The 16,359-nt window shown below is 35.6% G+C and overlaps 1 protein-coding gene across 1 annotated transcript in view; it reads left to right on the forward strand.

Annotated features, from left to right (window-relative positions):
• Window positions 1-16,359, forward strand: part of CNTN1 (contactin 1) — a 311,723-nt gene that overhangs the window by 278,095 nt on the left and 17,269 nt on the right. Inside the window, exons 22-24 of the mRNA XM_036252416.1 lie at window positions 84-270; window positions 2,981-3,093; window positions 3,836-3,992. Coding sequence (XP_036108309.1) covers window positions 84-270; window positions 2,981-3,093; window positions 3,836-3,992 — 457 coding nt within the window. The remainder of the gene's footprint in view (window positions 1-83; window positions 271-2,980; window positions 3,094-3,835; window positions 3,993-16,359) is intronic.

Genomic DNA, 16,359 nt, shown 5'->3' on the forward strand with positions numbered 1-16,359 from the left:
GGTGGCAGAATCAGCTGAAAAGAACTTTCACAACATAAGGGGCTGACTCATGACATAATATCATTCAACCTCAATGTGTGTAGATCCGGTACTGGTCCGCTCACGACAAAGAAGTGGCTGCACACAGAGTTCAAGTCAACAGCCAAGAGTACTCTGCCCGGCTAGAGAACCTTCTGCCAGACACCCAGTACTCCGTGGACGTCAGGGCCTGCAACAGTGCCGGGTGTGGGCCCCCCAGTGACATCATTGAGACCGGCACCAAGAAAGCACGTGAGTTGCAACATTTGCATTTTAGACTTGTCAAAAAACTAACCATTGATTCCATCGTGATGAAGGTACATTAGAGAAACTTGCTACCCAGTAGCCTTAGCACATTTGGTTTTTAATTCTTTTTTCATTACAATCACACAAAAAACTTCTAAAAAACATTGTTGGTTAATGTAGATGATGAAAAAATGTGGAGAATGCCTTTATACATTAGTGTTTCATTTTAGAAATAAAATACAAAACCTCTCTTTGTAAAGATTGTCCTCAAAAGTTTGTGCCATTGGATAATTAATTTATATTTATTCCGTTGTTATTTTAAACTTTGGCTTTATAGGAGCACCCTGACAGCATGAGAAAATTCAAATTCTGTATCTTTTTTCATTGAATTAATTGGGATGACATGAGTTAATACAATTATTTGGGTTTCTGGGGTACGACTCTATAATCCAGAATCGGTATGTTGTTTTATGTGTTCACCACAAGTAAATTCCCTTCCATCACCATTTATCATCCCTTTACCCTCTCCTACCTTCCCCTACTTCTCCTCCCTCTGGTAATCACCACACTGTTGTCTGTGAGGTTATGGGGGTTTATATGCTTAATGCCTTCACCTTTTTCACCCAGATCCCCTTGCTTATTTGTCCATGCTCTGAAAGTGTGCCATTTACAAACTTTCCTCACTGCAGAGTGTGAATGCTGTGACACTGTGTTTACTGCCTCATCACCACATGCTGTCTAGGTTCGTATAACAAGACCACGCACCCTGCTCAGATCTTCCGGTCACTCTCATCTCTCCGGCCTAACTTTGATATCTCTTTCTTATACCAAGTTGGATATAGCAAAGAGAATTTATATTCAGGACTCTAGGGAGTTTTGCAATAATTTGAAGGTGTGATTACCACGAGGGGTAAAAACTTTAAGAAATTTATTTGGAGAAACAGAAACTTCTAACAGAATATGGTGGTAAGAACATGACTTTGGTATCACATATGGGTTTCAGATCTGTTTCTGCCACTTAACAAAAATGTGTAACAATAGACAACGTACTTCACATCTTTAAAGTTCAGTTTTCTAATCTGTGAAAGGAGCTTTTATTTTTTTTTTGTTTTTTTTTATTTATTCATTCATCAAAAGTACGCTAGGAGCCCAGCACTGTTCTAGGTGTTGAGGATACAGAAGACACCAAACCAGTCACATATTCTTTTCTCGTGGAATTACAACTAATGGGAGGAGAGAGAAAAATAAAACAAAATAAAAATAAAACTAAATCTCTGACAAATAAGTATGATAATATCAGATGACAGGACCATAAAACGAATAAACAGATAATAAAATCAAAACAAATTTGGGCAAGAGCCAAATTCCAATTTGAAGATCAGGAATGGCTTCTTTGAGAGATGCCAATTTTGCTCAGATATGAGTAATAAGAAGGACCTACTATGTGATGACTGAGGGGTGGGGGAGGGGAGAGATTATTTCAGACAGAGAAAATAACTAGTGCAAAGCCTTAAGGCAGAAAGAGTTTGAAGTGTCTTAAGTGTAGAAAGGCCAGTGGAGCCAAGATACAAATTCCGAGGTGAGGAGGGGAAGTGTGTTGGCCATGTAGGTCATAGAAAGGAGTTTGAGTTCTTCCTAAGCATAAGAAGACACTGGGATATTTCAAGGCAGAGTGTAATACTTAATTTCCCTTTTCAAAAAACTAAAAATCATTCTGGGTTCCAAATGGACAGTGGATAGTGGCGGGTAAGAGTGTCAGCAGAAGAGCCAAGAAGGAGGCTGTTTGAGTGGTCGAGGAGAGAGATGGTGGCGGTCAGAACCAAGTGATAACAGACGAGGTGGGAATTTTTCTGCAGTCAGCATTGACAGCTTGCTGCTTATTTGGATGTTGGCGAGGAATGAAATAAAACTGAATACTAGATTTTTGTTTGAGAAACTGGGGTTTGATTGTGAAAGACTCATCGAGAGGCACATTTGGGGGTACGTTACAAATGGCCCATCTTGATTTGATTACATTTGAGAGGCCTTTTCGACATTCAATCGAGATCGGCAATTGCACACATTAAGTTTAGAGGTTACGAGAAAGATTAGACCTTGAGGTAGAATTGCGAATACTTAAAGCTATGGGTCCAGGTGTAAGATTTAGGGAAGATTCATGGAGGAGAGAAGGGTGCTTGGGATCAGGTCCTGTCATTCCAACATGTAAAAAGTGAGCAGAGAACGTGGAGCCAGCAAAGCGTAGTAATGAGAAAGAGCCACCAGAGAGGTAGGAGGCAGAAACAGATGTTAAAAGATCATGGAATTAAGAAAAGAATGAGATTTAAGAAGGAATTAGGAGGTATATTCTGTGAAATTCTTCGAAAATGTTAAATTTAAAAAGGATAAAAACGTGACATTAGATTTGACCAAGTGGAAATAATTGATAACTTTTAAAAGAACAGTTTTATAAGACTGGTTCAAAAAGAAACCCAAGAGAAGGATGATGAGAGAGAGGGTAATAAAAGTTGTTACCTACCTCACAGGACCATGGGGTGCATCAGATGCACCCATGAATATAAAGTGCTCAGCATAGTGCCTGGCGTGTCAGAAACACTCATCAAAATTAGTTGTTGTCTTCACATTATTATCATCAGCATTATAATTCCAGACTCAACACAGCTTGCACAATGGAAGCTGCGTATGGTGATGGTCAATTGCATGTCATTACTTTTCACAGCTCCAAGCCAGCCGCCAAGGATCATCAGTTCCATAAGGTCTGGTTCACGCTACATAATTACCTGGGATCATGTGGTCGCACTATCAAATGAATCTACAGTGACAGGATATAAGGTAGATAAAAGACTACTAGAGTATTCCCTGCACAAGCTTCATTATTACAAAGAGTAATTGATGTTTGGACTTTTTGCTATTTCAGCAAAACCCATTCAGTTTTCTTATTCTATCTGTATCATGGAATCAGATGACAGTGCCATGCTAAATTTTTAAATGAGAAAGACCTTTAATTTAGTGAAGTCTAAGAAAATACTATATCAACTGAGAAAGATAAAATAACTGCTTTAAAGTCTAAAGTTGTTTGAATAATCAGTTCCTGAAGAACAGAGACAGAAAGAATCCATTTTTGTTTGACAGTGATTAAGATAAATTTGCCCAGCACAAGTGAACTCTTTGATGTATTGAGTTGCCTTCTGTAAATGAACAAAAAAGGAAAAAAATATTATTTCCTTTTATTCTTTCACATTTTTCATTGTATGCTAGATGTTAGAAATAATGTGAAAACAATAAATTGTGAGGGAATTTTCAATATATTGAAAAAAGCCTCCATTTAAACTATTTATTTTAAAAAGCACATTTTTTCCCTCTCTTTATTTTAGGTAATCTCAAAAACCCCAAAATATAGGTGAAATTGATTTCTGTGAATGAAGTATAACATTCATTTTCCAGCAATTATTACACACAGCTACCCTAGGACTAATTTTATTAATAAAAATGTAAGAAACTTCTGGTTTTCATGTTAGGGCATTGACTCATTATTACAGTTTTATTGAGTATACCTATTTTGGGACTTTCCAAGGTACTGTATAGACCCGACGGCCAGCATGATGGCAAACTGTATTCAACTCACAAGCACTCCATAGAAGTCCCCATCCCCAGAAACGGGGAGTATGTCGTAGAGGTGCGAGCACACAGCGAAGGAGGAGACGGAGTGGTGTCTCAAGTCAAAATTTCAGGTAAGCCAGTCATTTAAGACCCATTTCCGTTGGGTACTTGTAAGTTTCTGGGCCGTATGGATTCCCAAGAGTAAGTGTAACACTGATATTCATACCAATATCAGTAATTTGAAATATCAAGGATGCTCTGAAGCTTGACATTTCTTCCCTTATGAGTCACAAAAGTAAATTTGGAACATACCACATACTTGTTGATTATCTGGATGTCAAAGCATAATTAAAATACCATAATACACTAAAATAAGACAATAGTAGACCATTGTATAATAATATCCAGAATTCTCTTATATCAAAAAGAAATTCATTGGACTACTTTTAATATTCTTCTAACTCCCTTTGCTTGTGCTACACATGTTAATATAGCAATAAAATAAAAAGACAGTAAATGATAATTCCCCTATCATCTCCCTCTCTCTTCTCAGCATATCTATTCTTTCTCTGCAAACTCTAGTTCTCATAGCACTGGTTAATTCAAAATAAATATTTTGTTTGTGCTCAGATGTCACCTACTCAGGAACGAATTATATGGCCTTCATTGTAAGATCACCCCCTACTCTCATTTTTTGTCATATCGCATCACTGTTTTATTTTCTTCATAATATTTATAACTATTTAAAATTCTTTTATCCATTCATTTATACTTATACTGTTGACCATGCTGAAGGTAAGACATCGTTACTTGAATGTAAGCTTTGTGGGAGCAAGCTCCTTATTGCTTTGCTCAGCCCTTGAATCCCCAGAACCTAGGGTACGTATCTGGGCACAGAACTAAATTTTAACAAATAATTTAAAAAAAAATTTTTTTTAATTCTCACATGGATATCTTTCCATTGTTTTTGTTTGTTTGTTTGTTGTTTTGTTTTTTAACATAAAGTAGAAGGGAGGGAGGAAGACAGAGAGAGAGAAACATCAATGTGAGAGCGACCCATCAATTGGTTGCCTCCCACATGACCACAACTCAGGACTGGGATCAAATCCAAAACTGAGGTACATGCCCTTGACCGGAAATCAAACACCTATTCTTTGGTCTGTGGGTTGACACTCTAACTGCTGAGCCACACCGGGCTGGGATTAACAAATAATTTTTAATACATTTTTTACTTTTTATAGAGTAAAATTTAGTTAGAAAATAATTTGGGCAACTTAAACTATAGTTTAGATACCTAGAATATGGATACATTTCTCATTATGGTCATGATTTGTATTATGCCACAGGCTAATTCACAAGGTGGATTCTTACAAAGATTAAGACAATATTAGAAATATTATAAAAAGTTTATTAGACATGTAATCTGTAACTCCATCTCTCTCTGACCAAATATTGGTACCCACTGTCTTAATAAATTATTCCCTCTCAGATGTTTATAGTTCACATTGAGGTAAATGTAACACTGCAGATGTTCCGTCACAAGCATACTATCTCTAATAGGTTCTATATTTTCTGTTAAGAAACTTTTGTTTTTATACATCATTGTGAGCTAAATTTAGAATAATGTGAAGGTTGCCACCATAATTTGAATATAAATTTTAATAATCTAATTTGAATTATTACATATTCACTATAAATATTAGAATAAAGATTGACAAGAATCGTTGGTCAGTAATTATCCACAGAGAAGCATGTATTTCATTATTTATGTGTGAATGTGCATATTTTGAGCTTTTATATTTCTTTTTAGTTTTAAATAGAATATAGATATTTAGTCAAATTAAGGGAGACTTTTAAGGACATTTTATAGTTTGGACTTCTTCCTGAGAACAAGAAGTAGTCATTAGAAATCTTCAAGGTACAAATAACATGATCAGATATTTGTACTTGAAAATCACTTTGGTGATTGTACAAAATATGTATGTAGGAGAGTGAGATGTAAGGGGATGAATTACAAGGTTATTATCATAGATGATTAAAGATGATGATGGTCTGGCCTGGACAAGGTCAGTGGTGAAGTGTAGGGTAGGTTCTACAAGAACAAGGCATCTTTTCCATTTGATTTAAAGTCCCTATATATTCATTTTGTTGACTTGTGTCTTCTAATAAATCTGTAATTTATCCTGATGTTACCGCAGATGATGCAATCTAAACATTTAACCTACTATTTTTGGTAACTCCAAGCTATTAAGTTAAACTATATAACCAAAGCCACTGACTTAAATACTGATGAAAAACACATTTTGTTTTTTTCATTTTGTCTTCTTCAGCCTTGTAGCAGAAGCAGAAAGGCTAGGAAACCATTTTTAGGTAGAACCTTCAGATGTTTAACTCCATTACTCTCCCATGCTCCCCTATCCACTGCCTGAGTTGTACAGTATAAAAGGAACGAGAGGCTAGTTGAGATGTTTAGATTTCGTCCCTATGTTATTAGATTAAAATGCAATATTAATATCATCGGTTTTGCAAATATTTTCTCTGTAAGCATTTTCAAAAACCAAAATTGTTTGGAGCTTCTAATATTGTATAACAGAGAGAGAAAGAGAAAGAAATATATGTGGTAGTCTTAGGTTTACTTTATTCTGCCCTGTTTAATAATCAGATGCTATATAATTCAGTAATCCCTATATCTGAACTTTGTAAATATTCTTTATCATTTATGAAGAAATAGATGGCCATAAATAAATTATCTACCATCCTAAATATTTGAAATGGTATATCAAATGATAGTTGAATGCCATCCTTATAAGTCCATCATCAATATTTAAGAATTTTATCTTTGTGAGTGTGAAACAACCAAGTGTTGTCACTAAGGAAATACTGTCTCTCCAGCTATTTTGCAATAAGCAAATATTTTGCTTTCTTTTACTAATTTTGTGTGGGATCAATTCTAGAGTTCAAGTAGATTAATCCAACCTATGTATTTCTAGACTGACAAATAGCTCACATTTAAAATTCCTACTAGCATTCATACTGCTCTTTCATTAATACTGAATCAAGACTATCTACTCAAAACCTTTTTCAACTGAATGGCAGTACTTAATACTCTTAGTTTTGTAATAAACACAAGTGTGGAGGAGAAATACCCGAACAAAGTGATATTCTGTACATCTGCAAATTTGACTTTGCGTGGTGACTCTGTGCCCTAATCACTATTAATGTAACTCTCTGAATGACTCAGACTTGTTGCAGGACTTGAGCATACAGGGAATTCCCAGAGTCTTACTGATTTTTTAGTGGCTTTGACCACTGGCTCTAGAAGTAGATTTTACCACGTTGTCAGGCCGTAGATAGCATCTCTGCATCTAGACTAAGTTGGGTTTTTCTGAATCTTTCTCTGGGTTTCTTATATCTATTAGTAAATTCACACAGGAGTCCTAGCATGTTAGTCTGTATTCACTTACATAGACTCAGAAATACTTTGTTTGGAAAACTACTCAGTGGAATAAATTATAAGAATACAAAAGGATATTAAAGATAATCTTTCAAGATTCACTTAATTATGGCTTATGAAATAGTCTCTGCAACTATACTTTAGTATTATAATGTACGAATACTTCCTTTTCTGTGATAAATAAAACTTATTCTTAAAAATTTACATATTTTCGTAATACTTTCACTCTTCAGAAAGTTGATTCATTCAGTAAACATCTGCTGACCACCAACAAGATGACAGGCATCCTGCTGGGTTATTACTTACAACGATTGGCCAGCCCCCCTTGAAGCTTGTGTTCTAGTGGATATCAGGAAAATAATGAACTAGTACCAAATAATAAAATTTACTTATATATAGGTTTATTAAGGCTTGTAAGAAATAAAAAATTGTGGCTAATATAAAGAATAAAACAGAACTGATTTCCAAAGGGTGATCAGGTCAAGCTTCTCTACTTAGGTGATGTTTAGCCTGAAATCTAAAGGAAAGAAACTAACCAAACCACGGAAGTGGGGAGGAGTCCCAGGGCCAGGGACTGGCGGGAAAGAGCTCGCAGTGTTACTGGAGGAGAAAGGAGGCCAGTGCTGCCAGCAGTGGTGGGATGAGATGCAGAGAAGAAAAGAGCGATGGGCCTGGATCCATCTCAGACTCATGTCCTCTGCTCTTATTCTAATGCCTCCCTCACCTCACCCTCTCAGGGTTTGCACTTTATTCTGTGTCCAGTGGAAAAACATCGATGTGCTTTTAGGAGGTGATGAGTGATGCAATCTGATTTAAGGTCATTTTTGCTGTAGTGGAGAAAATACATTAGGTAGAAAAAAAGGGGAGTCGGTGGAGCTGGGGAGAGGTGAGCAAGTCTCAGACCCAATCAGGACGAGCAGATTCTCTTTCAGAGTGAATGGGACTTTGAATATAGACCTTTCTTTCAGAATTTCCATTTTTTCCTTAGGAAAGATTCCTAGAAGTGGAATTACTGGACTAAAGGGAAGGGCCTTCCTTTTTTTAAAATTTTTTTTTATCCTCACCCGAGGACACTTCTCCATCTTTTGTTCAGACAGAGTGGGAGGTAGAGAGAGAGAGAGAAACATCGATGTGAAAGTGACAGATTGAGTGATTGCCACCCGCACAACCAAACCAGGGCCAGGGACAACTGCAACCAAGGTACATGTCCCTAGCGGGAACCGGACCCGGGTCTCTCTGGACTGCAGGCCGACACTCTAACCGCTGAGCCAAACCGGCCAGGGCTGGGAAGGACCTTTCAAAGACTTGGAAGATACTTGATAGTTGACAAATAACTATCCAAACAGCAATGTCCACATTTTATCATTAAACCAATTTTTAAGTAGCAGTTTGTTATTCATAAAATTTTTGTTAATTAAGCAAAGATACTGTCTCATAACTCTTATTTTTAATTACTATTCAGATGAAAGTATTAATATTTTAATAGCTACTTATAGTTCCAATTCTATTTAGTTCTGTTTATGTTTTTTCTGTTTAATATTAATAATGTTCTTCAAATTTTTATGATCAATTTATAAAATCAGATTAAAACTTGCATGCCACATTTGTAGCAAATATTTTTTTAAGTTTGTGTTTAAATGTTATTGAGGATAAGTCAGTATGGTTTATGCTTATTTATAGTAGTGAGTTCTTATAATAAAACTTTTCAAATAGTACATATAGACAAGAAGTCATAGAATAATAGATGCAATTTAAGTCCATTTATATGAAGTTCAAGAGCAGAAAATAATGAAGCAATGTTTAAAGAGGTACATATGTGACATGAGTAGAACTCCTCCCCAGAAAATGAGAACACTAAATTCAGGCCAGTGTTGCCTTGGGACAGGGCTGGGGGCAGAAGGCAACCAGGGAGAAGCATATAGGGTGGTGACAATATTTTTTCTTTGCCTGGCTGGTAAGTATACAGATAGGTCTTTGTTGTGGCTAATATATTTTTAAATATGCTAATGTGCATAATTTATTTTTAAATTGTAGAAGTTAAAAGGGGATTTACAAAGTTAAGGACTGAAGAAAGGTATTGAATTTGGCATTTTAGGGGCTTGTATTAGTTTGCTAGGAGTGCCATAACAAACTACCTCAGACTGGATGGTTTAAACAACTGAAATTTATTTTCTCACAATTCTGGATGCTAGAAGTCTGAGATCAAGTTGTTGGCGGGGTTGGCTTCTTCTGAGGCCTTCTCGTTGGCTTGCACTGGCCATCTTCTTTAAGTGTCTTCACCTGGCCTCCCCCGTGTGGCCCATGTCCTAGCTTCCTCTTCCAGCAGTAGCATTGGATTCGAGCCCACCCTGATGACCTCCTTTTAACCATTTTAACTCAAGCTCTAATTCCAACAATTCTAATGTATTGGATGTTAGGGGCTTCAAAACATGAATTTTTGAGGGGACAAAATTCAGATCATAACAAGGTCCTTGGTAATTTAAAGAGGAATAACCTCCACAAAATAGTGTGGGTAAACGTCTTATTTCTTTATGAAAATCTAGTGAGCTTGAATTCTAAAGGGAGGAGGCAAAGTCGGTTAATCAATATGTAACATGTTCTCTGATAGGGACACTTTCTGGGAGAGCGGCAGGAAGTGAAGCAGTAAAGCAGAGGGAGGTGGGTGAGCAGTGGGGGAAGGGCTGGCTGGGGCCTGTGTTTTCAATAAGAGCAGCAAGAAAAGCCTGCTCTGATGAGGCAACAGTGGGAAAGAGAATTCAGTGAGGTGAGGGAAGGGTCCGTATCATTTCTCTGAAAGGAGGAGTATTTCTACTAGAACAAATGCCCTGTACTAGCAGTATGTTTACTGGGACTGAGCAAGCCATGGGGAGAGTGGACACAGTGAGGCTGGAGAGGTAGATGGGACCTAAGTCTTAACAAGGTTCTCAGATCCAGGTTAAAGACTTTGGAGTTTTCTCTAAATGTGATGAGAAGCCATCCATCAAAGCATTTTAAGGTAGGAAGTAACATGATCAAATTTATACTTTGCAAGTCTAATTCTAGTTATTCTTTGGAAGGAAGTAGGAATCTCATGAATGGTGGGGAAAATCTCTGGTAATAGGATAGTTAGAAACCAAAAGGTGATAGTTCAAGGAAGAGATGAAGTCAGCTTTGACTGGTGTGGTCGCAGTAGAAGAAGTAAGAAGTAATTATAATCAGGACTTATTGGGAAGATGACCCACCAATGTTTGTTTGTTTGTTTGTTTTTTTTGATGATTTGATAAGGAATATGAAAAAGTAGTTGGCATAACTCAAAGAATTTAGATTGACCAACAGAATCATCTATTAAAATGGCCAACAGAATGATCTACTTTAACAGAATCATCTACTGAAAATAGATGATTGGAAATGGAAAATAAGGAGTTCAAATTTTGACATGCTACTTCATGCTATGTCCATCTGAAGGACAGCCAGGTGAAGATAGATTTCCTTGAAAAAATAATCTAGCAAAACTGAGAAACCAGTTAAGGTCAGATAACAAATTTGTCAGAGGACCAGTTGGCATGATTATATAACTATCTGCAACACATACCAGCCTGAGTACAGAAATGGAGGTAGCAGATGGTTGCTGGTATTGCCCAAAGTTGGTCAATTACATGGCTAATAGAGTAGGAGATCAAGGGAAACAAGGATTCATTACTTCTAGCTAAAGGGTAATTTAAATAAATGAACAGAGAGTTTGTATGTATTAGAATATTTTCAGCTGTCAGCAACAAACCCTCAATTCATAATTGCTTGAAAGATAAGTGGCGATTAGGCCTTGGTGAAATCAGTGTTTCAAAAATACAATCAAGGATCAGATTTCCCCCTGCCCTTTCTCTACTTGGGAGGGCTCATAGTTAGCTTCATTCTTAAGCTCGTCATTTTTGTTGTTGCAAGATGGTGCAGTGGTGCTGGAAATTATTGCATGCAGACCCAATACTGTCCAAGGAAGAAGGGGTTCTGACTTTTTGAAATTCTATTTTAAACTAAAGGAACTTTCCCAGAAGCCTCTCAGGAAATCTTTCCATATTGTCCAGAATTGGGTCACAAGTCTATTGCTGAATTACTAAAATGGCATTTCCATAGTTGTTCACAGTGATCAAGATTTACTGCTGAGCTGTGGATGAGAAAGTCTTCCTTGAGAAGTGAACATCTGAACAAAAAATGGAGAGTGTATTGGCAAGGAAGCAAAGATTTCATCTTAATATTTAAAGTTAAATAATGAGGTGAATAAACATGGATATAGGGAAGAGAATAAGAAGAAACTAGGTCAAAGAGCAGCTTCAGACTGAAAAACCCGAGAGGAGGGGGCGGGGGGGGGCGGAGGGATGAGATAAAGCAGAGAAAGTATATGCCTGTATGCGTAACCAATGGACATAGACAACAAAGCTTGAGAGGGGGGGTGGGATAGGGAGGAGGGTGTCTGGGGGTAAAAAGGAGAAACATCTGTAACAAAAATAAATTAATTAATAAAAATAATAATAAAAGATGAAAAGTTATAGGAAAGATACAAAGTCAGCTTCAAAAGCAGAGCATTTAGGCAGGATTATTATTATTTTTTATTGAAGTAACAAGAGATGGTCATTAATGTGAATCCTGATATTAAAACAGGGATTTATGCCCTGGCCAGTTTGGCTCTGTGGTTAGAACATTGGTCCACGGACCAGTGAGTCACAGGTTCAATTCCGGTCAAGGGTACATACCGCATTTGTGGTTTGTCCCCGGCCCTGGTCGGGTCGTGCAGGAGGCAACCAGTCGATGTGGCTCTATCACATCAATGTTTCTCTCTGTCTCTCTCTCTCTCCCACCCTATCTAATAATAAGTAGAAAAATATCCTCAGGTGAGAATTTAAAAAAATAAAATAAAAAAAGAAAAAGAAACACATTTTAAAAAATCCAGAAAACCCAGGGATTTATGACATTGAACAAATTAGCCTTCAAGGGCTATGTCAATAAATTAAATCGAGAAAATTCTGATCCAAAGTCAGTAAACACCAGTTCATCCTTAAAAAATATCTAGTTAAATAATTACTACTGTTAACTAATATTTAAGTATGAAGTAAGAATGTTTAAGAAACAATTTAAGTTATTACTGCCATAAGAAAATTACAAATGTTTTGCTTTGTTTCATATTTTGAATTAGAAATTCCACAATACTCAAATGTATGAGATACCTTTTCCCTCAAGAGCTACATTTGGTGGTCTGGTCTTAATATAGAAAGTGGTACTAACAGAGTATACAATGGAAAGGATAAATATTGCTGATGAAACTAAAATTAGAATCTAGCATGAGAAGGAATCCCCATAGATAAGAGCTTTGGAAAAAGTGTTTGTAATTGAAGGAATTTATCATTGTTTGAAGACTGTAATTACATTGAGGAGGTTTCAGAAAATGAACCAATGGTCCTAAGAGAAATATCTTCATTCAAAGGTGGCTTTTATTTTTCTGAATTTTGGGTATCAGCAGAATTCCATTTTTACTAAATAGCAATTTGTTTATTTCACCTTGTTTTCATAATACTAAGCTTTATAGAATGTCATTATATAATTTCAACAAATTTTGTGATGGGTCATAATATTTTGCATTAATAAATTGATCATGAGAAAATGAACTAACCTGTGAAATAAAATACCTTATATGTATAATTTTAATTATTAGTAAATTCAATTTTGTATTTTTATAAATGTTGGTATATTAGTGGCATAAAAATCACATAAAGATATCTATTCTTATACTAAAGGGATCTTAAATATTCTATGATCCTAAGGAAGGAATATTAAGATAAATGTTCCTCCCCTCAAATCATAAGATATCATTTTATATTCTCTCCTGAAATAAGCAACAAATAAATGAATTAAAATAATTATAGTATCTTGTGTTATATACAGCCAAAATATCATTTTAAAATTAATTTTCCTTTGAAACATTATAGGCTATATTGAAATTTGTAACACTCTCAGGAAACTATAAAGACAATTATGCTGAGAGAGTTGGGTTTTAAATTTTCTCCCCTGAGGTTTGACACTTACCCACTGTAACATACATTTGAAACCATTTAGAAAGGAAAATTATTTTGTCATTGTTAAAAATAAAACCCTGGAAATGTCTCACAAATAGATCTAGGAACCTTTAATGCTATAATAAGAGGGAATATAAAACACTTAAACTGGAACGTGATATATCAACATATTAAAATGGTCCATTTGATACTACATTAGGGACCAACGTTAGTGATTTATGAAGAAATGTTTAGGTCTCAAAATACTCCCCTAGCTGGGTAAGGTGAGAAGCCAGACCCCTTGGTAGATGATTCACAGTATGAGAGCAATGCAATGGCGCAAACGACATTCCAGAGGCAATTTCACAGACACCTTCTGCAAAACGAGCCAGACCGAGAGAAAATAAATCACTGAGAACATATTCCAAGGTATGACTTTTTCTAGCCAGTTGACATTCTTCTATAACCTACCCCTCCAAGTCCTGTGTGATTGACTTTCATCTCTAAAGCAGAGCACCAGCCTTGGTCACGTGGCCATAAAGCAGGCAGAGAGAAGGGTGTGATAAATCACAAAGGACTAGCTCAACAAGACCCTTAGCCCATAGGAAATGCCTCAAAGTCCAGATGTGTCTGGAAGTTGTGAATTCTTTGGATATCAACAGCTGTGTAGATGATCCTGCCAATGCCCTGGCCTCTTAATTCTTCTTTCCTAATGATCCTAATTTATAAGAAAACTAATGTCCTCTACCCTGCATCAGCCTCCCACTAACGATCACAATCTAAACATGGGTTCACAGCCTTGAGGGTAAACTAAAACTTGAGAATCCCGGAAACTTGAATGAGAAAAAAATATACATTGTAATTTTCTCTAATTTCTAACTGAAATGGATTATTTTCTTCAAATATAAATTTAAGCAAAAAAAAACACCATCACCGATTACAGTCACAGATGTTCTCATATACTATTTCAGCTATTGTAATATCACTTCAAAAATATATTTATTGGACCTGACCTGATATTTTATTATTTAATAAGTTAATAAACACACAATTTTAATGTATTAATAAACACATATTTGCTTTATTGATATTTTTACAAATGCATTTCAATATAATTGATTTGCTTTTAACGCTTTACATTATAATTTATGTATGTGAAAGCATTATTTTCAGTATTCTTAGAGATTCGCAGACTACCAAAGTATCTGATACACAAAGAGAGTAAGAATCCTTGCAAATATTGATATTACTAATAACTGAAAAAATCAAACATTTTTGTTTTAAACATTGACAACTAACTTTTACCTTTCCAGTTTATTCCTTCAAATCTCCTCCTAACTTCAACAGTTTCTCTACCCTCCCCTACCCAGGTATACCACTGATCCTATCCTATTGATTTTCCAATATCCTGCAAAATTTGACTTTTCTAATCAAGATGCCTATAATATTCCTATATTTTGTATATATTTTTATTATTTAAAAGCATTGATTATTTAGCATAAGCATATTATATTCTTTACATGTAGAATGGGAATAATAATGTATAAATGTATCTCAGTAATACATGATGAATAAATTATTACCTACTATTGCAAGTACTAATGATGAATAAGGGCTTACTCACTGTTATTGTGAGTAATAAATAAATCAATTAAAACCTGTTTTCATGTACCTTAATTTTTTGGCACCCAATTCCAAACGAAAACATGATTGTGAGAGATAATACTCTATATCTATGTTTCTTAACATTTTTTTATTATCTTCTCCCTAAAAAGCCTTCCTACATATTTTTTCCTAGCACCTGCTGCCACCCATGAAATTTTAATACCACAGGTGTACTGCATGTCTGTTTATGCTCTGTAACTCTTTGGAGATGCAAAATCTTAGATTTAGATTATTTTTCACTTCACAAAAACCAATTTTCACCTCAATGGGGGCCATATTGCCCCTGTAGAGAATGCATACTCTATGTATATACACACCTCTTTCTATCCAGTCCCAGGCGATATAATCAATTTTATGAATTGATTAATTTAAATCTTCAGTGAGCTGTGTTTCTAAAAGACATTGTTTCCACTTCATAGGATTAATGGTGATTAAGTTGTAGTTTGGTATTATGTTATTGGCTTATACTGAGGACCATTGTTAAAAAAAGTACAAAAAAAAAACCCAATTACACAAAATCTACTATTATACTATTTCACAGCTGTTGGGGTTAGGTTTCACTGTGCTACATATACATCATATACATAGTACTCTCCTTTTAAGGAACCATGCTTGGAAATTCTCTCAGGTAGGGCTGAACCTAGACAAATGAGTAAATACCCTGGACTGCGCTAATAAATAAATATTTAAATAATATAATTTAATATTTAACATTAAATTAATATTCTTGAAGTTCTATTTAATGGCAAGGATGAGATCTTAGAGGAAGGACAAGAAGGAGGACCATTCTGTCTAATTTCTAGAAGAATTATCTCCTCATCACCACCACCACCCCAACACACACATACACACTCCAGAAAGTAACGTCCATATAGTTATGTAAATCCATTCTCCTCTGTAGGCAGCTTAGCTATTAATCACTGAAGCATATTTAATAAAAACCTTATTGTTCATACATGCATGCTCTAACTGGGTTGTCAACATCTTTCTTCAATATAGTACTCTCTTTTAAAAGAACTCTGGGTGGAGGAGGGGGTGAAGAAAAACACCCCTCTGGTAACCCTACTTTTCTAATTTGTTGAATTTCCAGTACTGTGCTAGCATCCATTATAGATTGCTATTCCGGGTACAGCCCAACTAGACTGTCCCTTAACCTGTGTCCATTTTCTGGTTTCAGGACCAGAAGTAGATGGGTTTTTCTTAAGCACGTTACTTGTTTTTATCCTTTGGATAGTGAATTTAATGATTGATCAACTTCTTTATTTGTATTACCTGACCAAAGCTCAGAGCTATATTCCAACATACCTCTAACAAAGCAGAGCATTATACATTTTAATTAATGGTATGTAAATATAGGTA

Source organism: Molossus molossus, unplaced genomic scaffold (genome assembly GCF_014108415.1).
Source record: "Molossus molossus isolate mMolMol1 unplaced genomic scaffold, mMolMol1.p scaffold_m16_p_10, whole genome shotgun sequence".
Taxonomy (NCBI): domain Eukaryota; kingdom Metazoa; phylum Chordata; class Mammalia; order Chiroptera; family Molossidae; genus Molossus; species Molossus molossus.